This window comes from Dreissena polymorpha, chromosome 12 (assembly GCF_020536995.1).
Source record: "Dreissena polymorpha isolate Duluth1 chromosome 12, UMN_Dpol_1.0, whole genome shotgun sequence".
Classification (NCBI taxonomy): Eukaryota; Metazoa; Mollusca; class Bivalvia; order Myida; family Dreissenidae; genus Dreissena; species Dreissena polymorpha.
The window spans coordinates 62,250,248-62,270,940 of NC_068366.1; the positions used below are offsets into that span (position 1 = coordinate 62,250,248).

The 20,693-nt window shown below is 37.6% G+C and overlaps 3 protein-coding genes across 8 annotated transcripts in view; 1 reads left to right on the top strand and 2 right to left on the bottom strand.

Annotated features, from left to right (window-relative positions):
• Nucleotides 1–20,693, bottom strand: part of LOC127853276 (cholinesterase 2-like) — a 310,270-nt gene that overhangs the window by 80,032 nt on the left and 209,545 nt on the right. Inside the window, exon 2 of one of the 6 annotated variants that reach the window (XM_052387649.1) lies at nt 813–833. The exons of the other annotated variants lie outside the window; for them this stretch is intronic. Coding sequence (XP_052243609.1) covers nt 813–833 — 21 coding nt within the window. The remainder of the gene's footprint in view (nt 1–812; nt 834–20,693) is intronic. 6 annotated transcript variants of the gene reach the window in all.
• LOC127853278 (cholinesterase 2-like) overlaps nt 1–20,693 on the top strand; it is a 100,524-nt gene that overhangs the window by 64,446 nt on the left and 15,385 nt on the right. The window contains exon 2 of the mRNA XM_052387652.1: nt 8,820–9,289. Within this exon, the coding sequence (XP_052243612.1) occupies nt 8,820–9,289 (470 nt within the window). The remainder of the gene's footprint in view (nt 1–8,819; nt 9,290–20,693) is intronic.
• Nucleotides 3,606–6,295, bottom strand: LOC127853281 (bile salt-activated lipase-like). Its single transcript, XM_052387660.1, has 3 exons — nt 5,247–6,295; nt 4,633–4,774; nt 3,606–4,167 (listed from the first exon to the last, which is right to left on the bottom strand). The coding sequence occupies exons 1-3, from the start codon at nt 6,238–6,240 to the stop codon at nt 3,984–3,986; spliced, it is 1,320 nt and encodes a 439-aa protein (XP_052243620.1). The 5' UTR covers nt 6,241–6,295; the 3' UTR covers nt 3,606–3,983.

The window sequence follows — 20,693 nt, forward strand, 5'->3', positions numbered from 1 at the left end:
TGTATCCAGTTTGGTGCTTGTAACGTATGCGTCGTTGGGACAGCGCTCAGTTCGTACAAATAAGTCTTACCCTTCCTTAGTGCCGCATGCCCTTTCACCGTGGACACGGCTGGGTAGAGAAAAAAACACGTCATTGGACATGTTGAGGAGACTGAACAGCAGGGTGGCGCTGTCATTCGGACGCTGCCAGTCCGTGTACTCGAAATCAAGAAGCTTCCCCATTATTGAGGCAATGTTGTGATTCTGTGGTTTGATGACGTCCGTGATTATAGACGGTATTGCAATACCTGTAAATTGTCCACGTGATAGGTGAAACGTATTCATATCTGAATTCTTAAAAATGAATGGCCATACATCTCTGAAGTACAAAGCGCCGTCTAAATTATTTGCGCCAGTCATAAGGTCCAAAGATGCAACGAAATTTCGCGCGTTCTGAGTGTGAGTAAAATTGCCGAAAATGATTTCATGTGGGGACGATATGAGAAAGTCCCTGTCAATAACTGGTTGCCAGGCCAAAGTATCGTCGTCTTGGAGTTGCCGAGGCGAAAGGACTCGAAGAAATTTACTGGGTCCAGCTCCCGCTCGAAGCCTTTCTTGGCAATCAACGGTTCTGCGTTTGGTGTAGCATGGACTGCCAAATAAGCAAGCGCCGAGCCACTCTGAGCAATCACACGCTGAAAGAATCCTCGGTTGCCCGGATAAAGAGACTGAAATATTACAGATGCACCACCTGCCGATTCGCCAAATATCGTGGCGTCATTTGGATTTCCTGTAAAAGCTAGTATGTTATCATGAACTCATTTGATCCCGAGGTGCTGATCCCAAAGTCCCTGGTTACCCGGAAGTTTCCCATCGGCGCTCTGGATGAATCCGAACATACCGATTCTGTAATTAACTGTAACCACGATGACTTCACCAAACGCACTGATGCCTTCCCCTGGGTATATTGCGGTTGCGCCCTCTACGAAAGATCCTCCGTAAATCCAAATCATCACCGGAAGCGACACGTTCTTCTCAAATGTATGGGGAACAAAAACGTTGAGATTCAAACAGTCTTCTGTGAAATTAACATACTTTCCATACTTTATTTCGCCTCCCAAATGAGACGGAAAGCACGCCATAGGATTCTGGGTAGCGTCGAAAGTGCTTGAAAAATGGCGCCTCGGGAATTGGTTTATTGAAGCGATTTTCTCCGGCGGTAGACTCTGCGAATGAAATACCGAGAAACTTCGAAACTCGGTACTGGCGTCCGTCAGCTATCAACGTTTCCTGTACACCGGAAATAGCTACCGGGTGTCTTGATTGTTATACAATCCACACATCCAAACATAGCCGCTATAACCGTTATACAAAATGACTCACTGAAACGAACACCAGACATTTTGTACGGTCAACTTATAAATTTTCAACGCTAAAACTTGGCTTGTGAATGGAAATCAAATTTTCGTCATAATGTCGCAGACTTAGTTTCATATCTACAGACGTGTACTTTATTTAACAGGTTTAAATTACACAACTGATAGCATTACGGGGTCACGGATGAATATGCTCTTGTTTATTTTAAGGGGCATTTTCACAGATTTTGGCATGTATTTAAGTTTGTCATTTAATGCTTTATATTGATAAAGTTAAACATTGGATCTTAAAAGCTCCAGTAAAAAAACAAGAATAAAAAAAGCAAAAAAGTAATCATCAGCTGGGCTCGAACCACTGACCCCTGAAGTCTTGGAATTAATGTCTAGATACTATTTAGACCATTCGGACATCTGTGCTTATACAACGAGGGATGTATTTTATATTTAATATAAGCAATCCTCGTAGTTTCACAAAATTTAACGACAAAAACAGAACTTTCCAAAAAATTCAATCGTTTCGCGTTGCAACGCTTTATAATTTTCAGGTTTTTAAATCATCAAAAGATGCATATAATGGATAATTTAGAGAATGGTAATGTTCAGTATTACTGTTTCCTCACATATATCATAACTAAAACGAAAATTTGAGAATCTGAAACATTTTTTTTCATTTTGTCAATTTACCAAAACGTGAAAAGGCCCCTTTAATATCTGGCTTGCAACGTCGTGATCAAGACTTGCTTATCTCGGCCTTGCTTCTTATAACGTCATTTCAACGAAATGCTATGTTGTTTAGACGATTAAAGAAGTCGCTCCCACGATTAAAGAAGTCGTTCACACGAATAACTATGGCGTTTATATGATCCACTTAGTCCTTCACAGGAGTTAATTATCTCTTGGAAACGAAATATGAAGTCGTATTAATTACCTAAATAAACCCTGCATATGCCACACATGTGCCACCGTACAGTTTAGTGTTCCAAACGGGAAGTATCTGATATCGGGATGTCATGAATTAGGACACATTAAGTGTAACGTTAACAGGTTGTTGATTAATGGTGACCGGTGAAAATAATAAAATAATAAGGCTGTTGTAAGTCAATGATAATTTCTTAATATCCCGCTCTTTCTTCAGATTAATGTAAATTCACAACATGTTATCTTATTCAAAAATAAGTAAGAAGCAAAGTGAAAATAGCTATGTGCAATGTGCTATGTGCAAACAGCATAAAACCAGAACAGCATGCGAGTAACTCGCAGTCTGTTCAGGTTGTATGCTGTTTGCTGCTCATCAGTACCTTAGGGTTGGAAATGAAGCCTTTAAAACTTGAATCTATTGAGTACTTTGTAAGGGAATGCACATGCGTAAAAATACCTATCAAAGTGGTAAAGTGTTAATCCGATGGTCATAGTGCCTCTTTTTAATTATCGCTGCTGTTACCGCTCTTGAGATAATCGCTTCTAGATTAGGCGTGTTTGATTATTTCATATACTTAATAATTTACACAATGCAAAGTCGACACAGTATGTGATACTAGTATTACAAAGTATGTTCCATTGGTAAATTAACTACCAAAGACATTGTAATGTTTGAAAAATGTAATCAAATTAATCAAAGTTTTGCTCAGAAGTCAAGCTAAATGAAAAAGAGTGACGTATGTTTTAGCAAATTTACCGAACTCAACGTTTAGAAAGTTTTATGAAAGGTTGATAGCGTTTTTTCCTCTCGTTTTTGCAAATGAATCTCATAGTATGTACTAAATAATCAAACATGATTAAGAAAAGTTAATGGGAGAAAAAACTTTGAACCATTAAGCTACTCTTATTATCAAGCATCGGGTATATTGTACATGAATAACCCTCAATACATTAGTATTGTGCTAATGATAGCATACTGTTCACATATAAGACTATTCACATATAAGACTATGGGAAAGCAGGGCTAAATGCGCGTGCGTAAAGAATCGTCCAAGATGGAAAGACTTCCTTTTCGCGAAAAATAGCATACAAGCGGAAAATGTCGTCCCTGATAAAAATGAGTGGAAAATCTGGGACGACACTTTCCGCATATACATTAAGCCCCGTTTTTGCATAGCGCTGCTTCAATATAAGTTCAATGTCATCAAGTACTACTCTCTGTTCTTTTTTTCAGAACTGTTGTTGGAGAACTCGGAATTTCTGTAGAGCTCAACACATTTCATATAGTTTTGGAAATTACAAAGGTCGTTTTTGAAATAAATAATTTAAATATTCAAATGTATACATTCATTTTATTCAATCAAAAATTCTTTAATAACAAACAAAATCCACATAGTGTAATTGACATATGTATATAGGTTAACATTAAACGGAAAGTTACAGTCTGTTCAAACTTTGGAAATTTGCACCGATATCTTTGTATAACATCGACAACATGTTTACAGGTAAAGTCGTGTATTGACATATTAGTTCGAAAATATAATAGTTTTGCTGCCTTTACTATTACATTATTTCATTTGAAATTTTAGTTTGTCTTTATAACGTTTATGACGGAAATTGGTAATGTAAGCTATCGTGTTGTGGCGATCATTTTGTACAAACATATGGACTCGTTAATGTTAATTTAATGTACGTCAATAGAAAGCTGAACTATCCATGGAATCCCTTAGATGTGGGCAAGAGGTCTGACCACAGCTGCATCCGGCGCGCTTGGAATTGGGACCCCGAAAGTGCTCCCTGATTGGTGAACTGTAGGAAGCTCTGAAAATCAAGGTCATACTCGGCCCAGGTGGCGTTGGTGAACTGGCGGGCATCTTCCGGTGTGTTTGGGTCCCTAAGGATTAAAAGGGAATGTTAATGTATAACCTAAAACGTAACAGCAAACCGATCATTATATTACTGGAAGATTTTTTTCAATAACTATAATAAAACATAATAGATAGTTTGCAGTCTGTTGAAAGATAAAGGTGTGATAATAATTAACATGGCATAATAAATGGGGTTGGGAACAATACGTTCCAGGAATGGGCAAAGTTTATCCACAGGATAACCATATGTACCCCCAACTTTGCGATTGTCGTTCACATGGTAACCAGGACTTGGCAACGCTCTTCCACGTGGTAGCCATACTTACCCGGACTTTGCGAAGCCTGGTCACATACTGTAACCGTTCTCACCCGTAATCGAACATTTCGTAAACATGGTAACGATAAATACCCGGACTTGGAGAACTTCGTCAACATGATAACCATACTTAACCGGACTTGGTAAGGTCCATCAACATGGTAACCATACGTACCCTGACTTAGCGAAGTTCGTCCACATGGTAACCATGCCCCTGGCGAGTCGTCGCTCCTCCTCCGTGTAGTTTCCGGTACTGCGAGGTCCAGCGTACAGCGGATAGCCGAATACGTACTGAATGTCGTCTGCGTGGTTTGAACCTATTCGAAAAATGGAATTTGCAGCATTTGCGGTGTTCAAAAAAGTTTTTAATCAACCAACGTTGCGCTCAAATCTGGTAAGCAAGCAGATCAACTTTGTGTCTACACATTTTATGGAAATTAGAATAATACATTAATTTTGTTTTCTTAATGATAAGGCTACCTTAAAAGATCTTTAACACTGACGATAGCAATAACTATATAATACGGAAGCTATGAAGGTATTTACTGTCCTATATTCGGGAGACTATGTAGAAACATAAACAGAGGTACAACGCAATGTTTCGAATTTGCTGTCGCAGCAACATACATTAGTGAGAAATTCCATTTTCGGCGACCTCGCGTGCTGTAATATCGATGCGCGGTTTTGATAACAAAATATGAATGCAAGCTCGCCGCGAACACTATGCAATCCGGGATGCGACCTGAGCAACAGACGTACATTCTCACATTAATATGCTTGTTAAAATACCTGATATCCAGTTGGGTGTCTGTAAGGCATGTGTGGTAGGGACAACGCTCAGTTCGTACAAGTACGACTTTCCTTTTCCGAGCGACGCGTGACCCTTTACCGTGGAAACTGCTGGGTAGAAGAACGCCACGTCACTGGACATGTTTGTGAGACTGAACAGCAAGGTGGAGCTGTCATTCGGATGCTGCCAGTCCGTGTATTGTATATTCAGTAACTCCTCGGCAATCAGAGCAGTTCGTATGTTCTTGGGTTTGATGATGTCAATGACCACTGCTGGAATTGCGATCCCGATAAACTCCTCTCGTGTCAAGACAAACGTGTTCATATCTGAGTAGTGCAGGATGTTTGGCCAGACGTCTCTGAGATATAGAGCGCCGTCGAAATTATTCACACCAGTCATGAAGTCTAACGATGCGAAGAAATTGCGGGCGCTTGAAGTTGTTGAGTCAGTTCCATATACAATATCTTTTGGCGAAGCGATCACAAAGTCTTTGTCTACAAACGGTGCCCATGGTAAAGTGTCGTTGTCTTGAAGTTGCCCGGGGGTGAGGGCGCGAAGGCATTCTATTGGGTCCGGAGCCTGGTCGCAAGCCTTCTTAGTGATGAAAGCCTCTGCGTTTGGTAATTCATGACTTGCCCAGTAGGCCAAAGCGGAGCCACTCTGAGCAATCACACGCTGGAAGAAGCCTTGGTTACCCGGATATAAGGCCTGGTACACAACAGATGCGCCACCTGCCGACTCTCCAAAAATGGTGACGTCATTGGAGTTTCCGGTGAACGCTTTTATGTTATCGTGGACCCATTTGATCCCTAGGTGCTGATCCCAAAGACCCTGATTACCCGGAAGTTTCCCATCGGCGCTTTGAATGAATCCGAACATTCCAAGTCTATAATTTAATGTGACCACAATGCCGTCACCAATGGTACTTATGCCTTCCGCGGGAAATACCACACTGGCACCCTCCACAAATGCGCCTCCGTAGATCCAAACCATAACCGGAAGTGACACGTTCTTTTCAAAAGTGTGAGGCACGAACACATTGAGTGTTAAGCATATTTGTCTAACTTCTGTTCAGCCTCATAATATGATGGATAACACGCCATGGGCAGCTGAGTCGCATCGAACGTGCTCGAAAATGGCGCCTTTGGGATCGGCTTCATGAAGCGATTTTGCCAGCAGTAGACTCAGCGAATGGAATACTGAGGAATTTCGACATCCGGTACTGGCGTCCGTCTACTGTCAGTGTCGCCTCTAGACCGGAAATAGCTCCCACGGGCGTTTGAACGGTAATACAGTACGCTTCGTTTGCAACAAAAACTAGCATCAGCAAAACAATAACGCTATTTGTCCGCATATTGTTAATGTGTCTTTCAATCCTCATTGAAATGAACTTATAATTACTATGACCGTCTGATACAAGTAGGTACACATGCACCTAGGTGTCGAATCGTTATCATGTTCCGAATATTGTTATGGATAAGAATTCCACACAGAGACTTTGCAATTTAAACGTTTGTCCTAAATGATATACTTTAGTAATTTTTAATTGTTGTACATCTGTTTGTTTATCTCAGAAAATGGATTCCTGTCTTACATTTATACCACAATCGATCGCCAGCCGCGTAGATAAAGAAAGTAATCAGGAAACTTCTTCCAGTGCAAAAAAACACTATATCATAATCAAGTTATCACGTTTATCCAGTTTGATTTCAATTTAAAACTAAACACAATATTAACAGCGTCTAATTCATTTTAAAGGTGCAAGAAGAAGCAAACGAAACTGCACAAGTATTATATTGTTTACCGTTGTTCTGTAGTAAGTTTCTTTTTTTTTTCCGCATGCTTTAATGGACACATGATGAATCGTGTTTTCTTCATACGATAATGAATTGTATGACGTAACTTTAACATTTGTTGATATATGATAGAGTAATCGTTAAATTTACAGAAATTAATACGCATGTTTTGAATGATTCTTGGTCAAAATTTCAACAAAAGCCGTTCAAAAATAAGAGAGTTGTATTGATTTGATTACGTGTTACGTTAGAAAAGTCTACAAGTGTATAATATCTAGTATAATGCGTCGCGTTAATTGTCTTTTTGTCTTTATATTCGGGCCGTGCTCTGTGAAAAGGGGGTTCAATGCATGCGCGTAAATTGTCTTCCCAGATTAGCCTTTTGGAGTCCGCACAGGCTTATCAGGGACGACACTTTTCGCCTTAACTTGATTTTTGCTAAGAAAATACTTTCTTGAAATGAAAAATATCAGCGGGAAGTTTCGACGGTAATTAGCCTGTGCAGATTGTACAGTCTTATATGGGACGACACTCTACGCACATGCATTTAACCCCTTTTTCACAGAGAACGTCCCATTGTCAGGTCGCGGTCGTTCAAGGCGCGATATTTACGCAATGTTGTGTCGTTTGTCGTCCGTCATCGAGTTGAACATCGGGCATCACGTTCCGAAGGCGACGCTCGTTACAACACGACAAACGATGCGAATATCATAAATAAACAACGGCACTTGACAATGGCAAAAGGCATTCAATTTTTATTGCAACATTTTCGGCATAAATAAGCGCGACAATTCGACACTCTAATCTTCATATATTGTGTCGGTGGTTGTCGTGTGTCGACCTCAAATTGCGACAAGAGGCATTCCATGTATAAAAAGTTACAGGATTCCATATCGATAGAACATTTTTGTCCTTGTTCATTGTCAAAAGTCGTTGGATATTGTCGTATCCAATCATGTTTTCCCTCAATTGTCGTGTGTCGATGTCATATTGCATTTTCACCTTTCAAGTTAACGTTAATCAGATTCCGTTAATAAAGAAAGCAAACCTTAGTACGAAACAAGTAAAACGAATTTCGCGAATATATATATATATATAAACATTGATATAATTAATTAAATCACTTTTGTGTATAACTTTGTTTATGCTACATGTCCTAGTAACTGCCATCGCATTCATATGATACAAATTAGGCCACATATTTCTTTTGTGATATCAGTTTCATTATACCTTTTAAAGGGGCCTTTTCACGTTTTGGTAAATTGTCAAAATTAAAAAAGTTGTTTCAGATTCGCTTATTTTCGTTTTAGTTATGACATTTGCGAGGAAACAGTAATACTGAACATTTACCAAGCTCTAAGATAGGCATTAGATGCATCTTTTGACGATTTAAAACCTGAAAATTATAAAGCGTTGCAACGCGAAACGATTTGATAATTTGGAGAGTTCTGTTGTTGTCATTGTGTATAACTTTGTTTATGCTATATGTCCTAGTAACTGCCATCGCATTCATATGATAAAAATTAGGACACATATTTCTTTTGTGATATCAGTTTCGTAATACCTTTTAAATTAAGTAACCAAACGCAGATAAGAGCGATACATATAAATAGTCAGCTATATTATAATTAAATTCATCTTACAAACTTCGTTGGAAGAATTGTTGCTGATAGTTTAAAATGACAGGTTATTGTTTGCGTGTGTCAGCTTGTATGACGATTGTAGTGATTATGTTTCGATGTGCGGTTTGTATCACAGTCCAGACGCCCGTGGGACCTATTTCCGGTCTGGAAGAGACACTGACAGTGGACGGACACCAGTACAGGATGTCAACATTCCGCAGTATTCCATTCGCAGAATCAACAGCAGGCGAAAATCGCTTCAAGAAGCCGATTCCCAAGGCGCCATTTTTGAGCGTTTTCGACGCTACCAAGGTACCTATGGCGTGCTTTCCTTCTTCTGCACACTTTAAGGTGTACGGAGGGTACATTAACTTCACGGAAGACTGTTTGACACTTAATGTGTTTGTACCTCATAGATTTGAGAAGAACGTTTCACTTCCGGTGATGATTTGGATCCACGGGGGCGCGTTCGTACAAGGCGCAGCCAAAGACTATCAAGGAGAAGGCATCAGTGCGTTTGGTAACGTCATCGTGGTTACAGTTAACTACAGGCTTGGAATGTTCGGATTCATTCAGAGCGCCGATGGGAAACTTCCGGGTAATCAGGGACTTTGGGATCAGCACCTAGGAATCAAATGGGTCCATGATAACATACAAGCTTTTAGCTCGGAAATCCCAATGACGTCACGATATTTGGTGAATCGGCAGGTGGAGCGTCGGTTGTATTCCAGTCTCTATATCCGGGTAATCAAGGCTTCTTTCAGCGTGTAATTGCTCAGAGTGGTTCCGCGCTTGCTGGCAGGAGTGTCCACCCTTCACCAAACGCGAATCCGTTTATTTCCAAGACAGGCTGCGACCGGGCACCGAACCCTTTAGAATGTATTCGCGCCCTGACGCCACGACAACTCCAAGACGATGAATTTTCATATTGGAAACCAGTTGTAGATCGGGACTTTCTTATAGCGTCCCCGCATGAAATAGTGTTTGGCAATGATTCTCAGACTCACAACGCGCGAAATTTCTTCGCGTCTTTGGACCTTATTATTGGCATGAACAATTTCGACGGCGTGTTGAATCTGTTTGCTTTGTCATCTACTCTTAACGTTACAGACATAAACACTTTTAACTTAACACGAGCGCAGTTTACCGGTATTATCATACCTCATACAATCTCTGACGCCATCAAACCAAAGAACGACAACATTGCCGCCATAATGCGAAACCTTCTTGATTTTGAGTACACGGACTGGCAGCATCCGAATGACAGCGCCACCCTATGGTCCAGTACCATAAATATTTGGAGTGACTCGGTGTTCTTCTTTCCGGCCGTGTCCACGGTGAAAGGGCACGCGGCGCTCCGGAAGGGGAAGACGTATTTGTACGAACTGAGCGCTGTTCCCACCACGCATATACTACCGACACCCAACTGGATACAAGGTAATTAAATAAGTTTAACAATAACTCGTGTATGCATACTTATATGTATCAGACGATGGCTATAAATAATATTTAATCCATTGATGCCTGTACTAAATACTTACATAAATTATTGCAATTTATACAGTACACTACTTTTCGGAATTGTTTTTTATTCGTTTAAACAATTTTTCACGACCCTCCTGGTTTGTAGCTTTGTCATAAATTTGCATTGTTGTTTCAAGGTTCAACCCACGCAGACGACATTCAGTTCGTGTTCTGCTATCCGCTGTTCGCCGGACCTCAACGTACCGGAAACTACACAGAACAGGAGCGGCGACTCGCCAGGGGCATGGTTACCATGTGGACGAACTTCGCAAAGTCCGGGTACGTTGTCAGTTTTCAATATTAAAAAAGTTGTTGTTATGTCCCCTCATGTGAGGCATTAAGAATTCACTTGTCTGTCCGTCCGTCCGTGCGTTCTCTCGAAAGTTGTATTTGTATCTTCTCTTTAACGCCTATGTGAATTGCGCATCCTTAGGATGTCTTTAAAGATTCCTTTTTATGCTCCCCGAAAATTTTCGGGGAGCTTATAGTTGCCAGTTTGTAGTTCCTTCCTTCCTTCCTTCCGTCACACTTTTGTTACAGTTTCTCATAGCGCCTTCAATATTTTACCGATCTCTTACATATTTGGCATGTAGGTACCTTGCATGGACCTCTACCTTTTCATGAGGTTTGAGGTCGCTGGGGTCAAGGTCAAGGTCACCGGGGCTAATAATAGATTTTTCCGTCACACTTTTGTTACAGTTTCTCATAGCACCTTCAATATTTTTCCAATCGCTAACATTTTTGGCATGTAGGTACCTTGCATGGACCTCTACCTTCTGATGAGGTTTGAGGTCACTGGGGTCAAGGTCATCGAGGCTAATAATAGCATTTTCCGTCACAATATTGTTACAGTTTTTCATAGCACCTCCAATATTGTTCCGATCTCTTACATATTTAGCATGTAGGTACCTTTCATGGACCTCTACCTTTTGATGAGTTTTGAGGTCACTGGGGTCAAGGTCAACGAGGCTAATAATAGATATTTTTCCGTCACAATTGTGTTACAGTTTCTCATAGCGCCTTCAATATTTTACCGATCTCTTGCATATTTGGCATGTAGGTACCTTGCATGGACCTCTTCCTTTTGATGAGGTTTGAGGTCACTGAGGTCAAGGTTACAGAGGCTAATAATAGATTGTTATTAAGGTGGTTATTAACACATAGATTGACAAAGCGCATCATCGGGGAGCATCCATCAGTTCCACTGATATTCTTGTTTAAAACAATTAACAAGTAAGACTGTATGAACACGTGTTTCTGTATATGTCAAAATTTCAAAGTGCTATGAAAGACACTTCATATCCGGCATATCAAGATTTTTTTCTGAAATCTTCATATGAAATTTTGGACAAAGAATGAGTGACATGTAAAATTGAAATTGATTCAATCAAGGATTGTTGGACCTCAAAACAACCTCTATTCACCAAGGACATTGTGAAACTGAACGAGTGATGGACATTTATAAAGTCAAGTAGGCATGTGTTTTACATCCACAGGGACCCAAACAAACCGAGCGACGCCCGCCGATTTACCAACGCTCCTTGGGCCGAGTATGACCTTCACTCTCAGAGCTTCCTACAGTTCACCAATCATGGAGCACTTCCGGGGTCTCGATTTCAAGCGCGCCGGATGCAGCTGTGGTCGGACCTCATACCGACAATAACCCTTATGGAGACTCCCCAACCACACGGCACAGGGACGGTTCACGTACCTGAAATAATAATTGGGAAATAATTATCGCGACAATTAACCCTCACAATTGTATTCGATTCTGTTAAAGCAAACTACTAATTTATATATATATATATATATATATATAGATATATATTATATATATATATATATATATATATATATATAATATATATATATATATATATATATATATATCTATATATATATATATGTATATATATATATATATATCTATATATATATATATATACTATATATATATATATCTATATATATATATATATATATATATATATATATATATATTCAACTGTCATAAAGCACTATACAAGCAACGCTTTCTCATGCTGCTGTATCCATATACGTTGAAAAAAATTAGCCCAAAACAATATATCAGGCTATATTAGGAATAAGTAAACTAGACCCAATAGTTATGCAATGTTTCATATTTCATAATAATGTAACACTAAACAATCCGCCAAATTACCATCAAACTAGTGTGTTAATATTATTAGCAATTTTAAGACACAATTAATTAACTGTTTAACACAAATGTACGAGCTTTAACCTTTTCCAGAACAAACCTTAATATGCTATAAAATTATGTATGTATGGTGTGTGCAAAGTGCTTTCGATGATAAATTAACAACGTGATTCATGGTTTTTTGTAATGTAATATGCCAAAAACTGCGAACTGCAATGAAAGTATGCGAAGATAACCCTATTGTGTTTCAAATATTTGGCCCCTGCTAGAAATGACTTTGAATCATCTATTTGAAAGTGTTACGCGTCTTTTCTGTGACTGCATTTGATTCCATCAAATAGTATACACACAATCTTTAACCACACGATGTTGGTTGAAGATAACACATATGGATTTATTACCATGTGATATTGGTAACAACAAACATTTAAACCCCTAATGAGTCAACTAAATCCTTGATAACTATAGATATAAATCAAAGCGCTGAAGGCATTAAAGTTGTTCGCTATTGCATAATTTAAGACGCAATTCATTTTTCAAAATTAATCGCAAGTTTGAAATGAACACAGGCCATTCAAATTTATAAAAAGTGTGTCATAACGCACGGATCGAGCTTTGTGTGCACGTTTTATCATCCTATTTATTTCATAAAGATAACTTAGACAAAATAACAACAACCTAGCCCTTTTTGGACGTTCTGAAAGCATAGAAAGTATTATGAAAATGGTAGTTGCAACAGAATATAAATACAATTTGCAATCACCATCATATTAAATGAATATTATTGGAATATCGAATACTTATCTCACTAAGAATATAATTTCATGATGAAAATTCCCTGTACACAACTTTTGATTTTTGACACCATATACAAATTCAATCATTGATGAAAATAAATAAATAAATAAATCTGCGAGCAATATTTTTTACTCACGAATTAGGTTGTCATTAAGACAGCCCTGTTGACCAGTACATTGCTGTTTATGCATTACTTGTAACTATAGCAGTTCACACGTTTTCAACAACGCTGACCTAAACATAGGTATAGAGCACTAATGCGCTTTTTCGGCTTAGCTGTTTTACTCAGGTTTTCATCTTAATGACTTTTACATAACGTCAGCAGACACGCATGAATATATTTGAATATTTCATAGGCTGATTCGAGATAAAACCTCTGAACTGTCCAGTGTAAGAAATGCCGGACTACTCTCTGTATGTTCAAGCGACACAAATTGTGGCCCAGTTACAATTACGCGTTAAAATCTATCTCGCAGAATTTCAGTTTTTGCTTTCAAGATGAGAAAAAAATCATTACCGAAATAGTATAGTGTCACGATAAGAGGAAAATCGTTTAATTATCCAACCACAATGTTTACCGTACTCGGTCAGCACGTCTGGAAATCGTTCCTGAACGCCCTTTTTTATATGATTGCTATTTTGAATTCAATTTTGTATCGAAAAGCTTTGTGCTAAAATGTGCCATTTACAATTCGCAATGAGATTTTAATGACCCTCGTCATGCAAAAGTGGGTTTTATTCCATATGCGCCCATATATATATAGCCCACTCAGCCTGCGCATCTCTCAGTCTGGTCAGGAGATACATAATGACACCATAACACATTGAGTGATGTTATAACGAACAGCATCGTCTCTGACCTGACTGCGCAAATGCACATGTTGGGTTTAAGAAACGCTGGCCGAAACGCATAAGAACCATTTTCGCATGAAAACGGCTATGAAAGTGTGATTTAAATGTGTCGAAAGAAAACTGCGTTTAAATCAAATATTAATATACGATATATTTCGATAGTGAAGAAATATACTCATAATAAGACATGTGAGAACACATATGATGTGCACTCCCGTAGTATATTTTTATCAACTTAGACTAATGTGTGGTTTGACAATGATAACACACATTTCATGTGGTGAATATGCAAATTACAAGTGACAAAAACACACAATAGTTAAACTTGTGTTTTCATTTTATTTATTTATTTAAAAAAGTAAACTGCAAACTTTATTTCAAAGTCAGCGTTTACGCCGACTACATTTTAAAACGAGTTCTTGTTTTTATTAGTTGTTTTCGGTTTTAGCGATTATAAAGCATTTTTGAGGTTGTCTATAGTATACCTGTAGTAATTGGTGAACTCATGCCAACGTTTTATAAATTGAGAAATGTGAATATAAACAAGCTTAACCTTCTACTATTGCGTTGGTTGCACTCGTAAATACAAAAGATCGCCGCTAGCTGTTGAGAACAAAAGAACGTTTCCCAGAAATCCGCGCTGTAGAAGCATGAACGAGGTTACGAAATAGATCATTCGTGTTATATTTAATTGTTTGTTATATTCGGTTTTGGCGATTATATAGCATTTTAGTTATTTTATATCGTATCCCTGAAGTTATTGTTGAACTCATGTTCAACGTTTTATAAATTGAGAATATAAACAAGCGTAACCTTATACTATTGCGTTGTTTTCCCGAATCTATTAATAGCCTCAGATTATGAATGACCTGTACTATGTCATTAAGACGCAGCAGAAAGAGGAGTATTTTAATCATTCATAAACAATCTTTTCCGCGACACGTATAAAACAATCATTGTTTATTGATTCTTTTCTATATAAGCTCCGTTCGTAACTTTTCCATTAAACACGATATTCACATAATGTTTCGATTTGTTGGACAACTCAAACCTCTTGAATAAATTATGCAACACTTTCTCGCGCGAATACGGAATAGGTGGCGGGTAGTAGGCTTTCCGTAGATAGCACGAACCGACTTGAAATTTTCAGCAACAACATGAGCTATTCGCTACGCTACGCGAACAACTGTTAATAAAGAGGTTTGATTTGCAACTGTCATGTTTTACAAAACTCATTGATTTCACTTATAAAACACCGAACACAGTTTCTAACATACAATATTGAGTGCCAAGGTTTTATTATTTATTTATTGATAGTTCAGATACAATACAGAAAAGGTAACGGACAAAATTGACGCTGATGGGTATCTTTCGGGTAATACACTAGTCTTGAACAAGATGGGATAAAATACGTGTTACTTAACGTATTACATCAACTATTGTCTCACAAAGACGGCTCATTATTTTTTCCCAAACTCTACAGCCAGCTGGGGGGCCCGGGCCCCAGGGTCTGAGTACGAGTCTGTTATGCGCACTTAATACTGGTCAACCAGCTCACACTGGACGTATGTAGGTAGGGTATCTGACAGCCGTTCTATGACATATGAAATACATGCATTTTTGAATATGGCGAAACATTCTACACAAACGAAACTGAACGCAATGCCTCATCATTTGAATATATGTGTTTGTTCTATTTGATGTAAGTTATACTTCGAAATGGCCGTTCCTTAGGGATGGTCACTTCACAAGATTGTATTCATCAAGGTAGATTTACGCAAATCTTGAATTCACAAGTTTTAACTATTCAACATTATCCTGCATTTTTTAGTGAATGCTCCTTAGGTGAGATGTATTATATTCGATAAAGTTCTTTATTTTTCTCTACTAGTTTGATCAAATGTCAGTCAATGAACTGAGATTTAATACATATATGTTTATGGTTTAAGATCAGTCTGTATCACCTTAATATACAAATTTCACCAAATGACACGAAAATTAAAATTTTTGCAAGTAAAATAAGACAAAGCCGAAAATTATGTCTTGATTATTCATAAACCGTTAAAGGGTCATTTGCACAGATTTTTGGCATGTATTGAAGTTTGTCATTAAATGCTTTATATTAATTAATGTAAACATTGGATCTAAAAAGTTCCAGTAAAAACAAGAATAAAATTTAAAAAAGAAAAATTAACCCTCAACTGGGCTTGAACCACTGACCCTGGAGTAAACGTCTATCGCTTAGACCACTCGGCCATCAGTGCTCATTCAATTAGTGATGTATTTTATACTTTATATAAGCAATCCTCGTAGAATCCCAAAATATAACGACAACAACAGAACTCTCCAAATTATTGAATCGTTTTGCATTGCAACGCTTTATAATTGTCAGGTTTTTAAATCGTCAAACGATGCATACTATGGATATTTTAGAGCATGGTTAATGTTCAGTATCACTGTTTCCTCACAAATATCATAACTTTTGTCCATTTAACAAAACGTGAAAAGGCCCATTTCATTAAAAAAAATAGATAATGCATAAGTTTTTACCCTTGCTATTCTGTTATCCGTCGTATTTATTGAACCATTATGTTATTTGATTGCATATATTTACACGTTTACATAGATGATACAAGTCCATGTCACGTTCGCATTGCGCTTATCTCTGCAGCTTATTCAAGAAAGACATTCGGCTTTGTCATGACTTTGAAATGAAGATTGAAAATGGACGTTGCTAAGTTAATATTAAATAAAAAACAAATATTAGAGTATTGCTTAGTTCTTTTTTAACCTAAAAGTCTTATATACACCGCACGAAATGTTTGTTATGGAGTGCATGTATATTAAACCACATAATAGTGTTCGTAGATACAAATTTTACTACATGAGATCATGTATGTCCTCACATGAACTCAGTTTTCTTTCCACACATTCAAATAACACTGTTAAATCCTCGTCATGCGAAAATTGGTCTGATTGCATATGCAACTGCGTTGTCTGGTCAATGGCTACGCTTTCCGCTCTAAAAAACACGCAAGGTTTCGTGGTATGTCCAGAGTAGGTTATTCAGTATGCATATCCTGACAAGACTGCACGGATGCCTTGGCTGGGCTTGAGGCACGCTGGCAGTTTATGTTCTAAGATTCATTTTCGCATGACGTGGGTCTTTAAAAACCTCATTGCGTCTTGTAAATGGAACATCAAACCACGATAATTGGCGATAAAAAATTAAAGTGACAATATGTTATTCCTAGACAACTGACAAATGTCGGCAACCTATTTTGGCTTGCAAACGTAACAAATAAATGGCTATATAATTAACCGATTTCCCTTTTAACTTGGGCACTATATTATTTTGGTAGTTTTGTCTCACAAAATAAGAAAAATTTCTTTTAACGATAGGTTTTCATTTAATTCTTTCCATTAAATTGATGCTTGTTTGGATATATTGAAAGAAACGCTGTGTTATCAACACAAAGCGTTTATTCATAGTACATTCTGTCTTTCACTGACGATTTACAGACCCAGTTTTGACCCTTCTAGTCTTGGGGATGGAATTTACCGGTAATGCTTAATTGTAACGGGTCAAAAATGTGTCCTTATCTCTCTATACTGAACAGTGTTACATCTTATACTTAAAGGACGCGGTGATGTTGCCAATGTTCTGGGGGATTATGCTCAAATCAGCCAATGAAATAAATGAAGAGTATTAATTCGGGTCAGCTGGCGTTGTGTAAAAGTAATTTAAGGTGAAAAGCTGGATTAAACACCTATGCCAAATACAATATGTAAACAGTCATACATTAATGTAATCAATTACTTCATTCCAAAATTTCATTGCATTAAAAAAGTCGTGCTTTCGTTCTAGACCATATCATCTAGACTAACTCAGCGCTGATTTCGAAATGCTGTAAGATGGAATGTGTTGTGTTGCAAGCGAGTGCAATAATGTAGCTAATAAATGCATACACTATTTTGAATGTGCACATACAAAATATGAAAAAGCGATATTGCTTTATATATCACCGTTGGTAATTATGTTGAATAACATAATATATTTAATACAAAAATCACGGGTAATTGCGCGCAATAAAGTGTTTAATATTACGCATTGTCTCTTAGATTTTGAGACCTTAATGTGAAGCTATTGAATATCTGTAACAAATAAACATAATATGCAGGACAGGTTTCCCATGGATTTATGCCCTCCTATTATTTGAGCATAGGCGGGCGGAGATATGTCCTTCCCGTACATCCACTGACATCGAAAAATAAAGCCAATACATGGATATGACACAAAATGCGGAAACAGAAAATAAACGCTTTTTCGTAATTTTGTGTTGTCGTGATGTTTCATAATCGCCGTACTACCGCCTAATGGGTGCGACCGTGCATGCTTAGTATAAATTTATATTACTAAATGTGTTCGCTTTTCACATTTGAACGTCTATGTCACCAGCTTGATCTTCGAATTTCGATCTTCGCTTTGTTAGTTTTAGGAATATCCAATATCCAATTTCCAATATCTCTCAGCACGTCAAACGTTATACCTTTAAAACGGCGGATATAAGTTGGATAAAGTCTGCATTAAGTAAGCTGTTTTATATCCGTTAAACGTAAAGTTGATTGTTTTTCCTTACCAGCTTATACACATAGCATTCAATGAATTTACAGTTATTAAATTGTTATATTTTGTTCTTGATTCTTGTGCTTGTATATCCGATATTTGAAAAACAAACAAGGGCGAGAACATAAGTTCGCGATTCGAATATTCATAATTCATAATAATAATGATGGGCTCAAAAATAAATGTAACCATTTGCAAAGGTTTTATTGCATTGAGCCAAATCTCCATAGTCAGTGTTTTGGACAGAAAGGTTGAGAGTATATGTTACATATATATTTGTGCCAACCCTTAGAGGAATCTTTATGTCATTACTTAGGAATTCAGTTCGGAATCAACGTCCTTGTGATCGCTTCACAACTTTTTTTTCTTGAAAAAAAGGCTTCTTCCAACCCAAGTGTTGCCACTCTTAACTTCATAATGGTATTAAGTTAGGGCCACTCTTTGTTTTGCATTTTGATTGCAAAGGCGAAAACGCGAGAAAACGATGCGAGTAGCAAACTCCCGATGCGAGGACACGAGCACACGATGCTAGATCGCGATTTCACTTTTTATGGTAATATTGGTCTGTTCAGCGATACGATATGACATTTCTGTGCATATTTACCGAAATATTAATATTGTGATCTCGTATCGTTGTTTCGCTAAACTCATCGTATCATCGCTATCTCATATCGAAATTTCGCGACGTTGCATCGGAATATCGTACCTACGCTTAGTTTTTACACGCTGTTACCATTTTAATTCAAAGGTCGATAGGGTTTAATCACGGGGCGAGGTAGCGATAATACGATGCGAAAGTGCGAGTAGACGTTGCAAGATGGCAACATTACAATGTGATGTGGCGAGAATACGATGCGAGATCGCAATATTAATTAAGTGTTCTTGAATCTTTTTTTCACATATCATAACTTTGAAAAAACAAACACAAGCAAGGGCGAGAATACGAGTTCGAGATGAGAATCCTCGAGATTACGATCTCTTGTTATCGCTACTTAGTATCGTGTTATCGCGTTTTAGCCTAGTTATCAAAATGACGACAATGCGAAACAATGAGTGGACCTAACGTAAAAAACCATACCCTATAACTGGCATATTGGACGGCTCCCTGTATCTCAAAGACATATGTTAAAACATTTATTATTTCTACACCCCATTTGTTTTAATCTCAACGGGAGTTTCATTGGGGTCAAAATCCCGCAGTGATTGTTGACATAATTTAACCAAAGGTACTTTATTTACAATATATGGCAGCATCCGATCGACCGTACGGCTCTTCAGTTCAGTCACACACATTGCCATTCTCCTAGCATAGTTGTCGTTCGTGCCTCAACATACATCTCTGCAACGGGCTCAATGCCAGGAATTTTGGCGAAACACATCAAAGTTATTGTACGCTCTTTCATGGAAATATCTAGGACCCCAAGCATAATATTTTTAAGTAATTGCCTTAAAAACTGCATATTTTGTTAATTTATCGACATAATAAATAACAATTATGAGAACTATTTTCATGCCCATTTTCGCAGAGAGCATCATTCCGCTAAAATGTAAACAAAGGCCGAAATGGTGATGAAAAACTTGTGTTAATCTACAAACTCATTGACAGTTTAATATAGTGTATCAGAGACGTAGATTACATCTACGTCTCATTGTGTATGTTTATGTTAAATGTGTAATCAAATGAAATAGCTGACTATGGGAATATATCGAAAGTCTGCACGTTGGAAAAGCATAATCTTTTGAAGAAAAAAAACACTAATAAGTAAATAAATTATTATTTTGTATATGCTTACTGTATCATTGCACAGATATTGGGCGCGTGGCCAAGTCACTTTAACACTATCAATATGTCATAAAACAACATTTTTCATTTAAAAAATCTGATATAATATGTACTGTATATATATATATATATATATATATATATATATATATATATATATATATATATATTTTTGCCATAAAATTAGCTTTATGGATAGAATTTCAAACTCCTGTCGTAAAAATTATACACATAGTTAATGCTCGAGCATAATAAATAGTGTGCA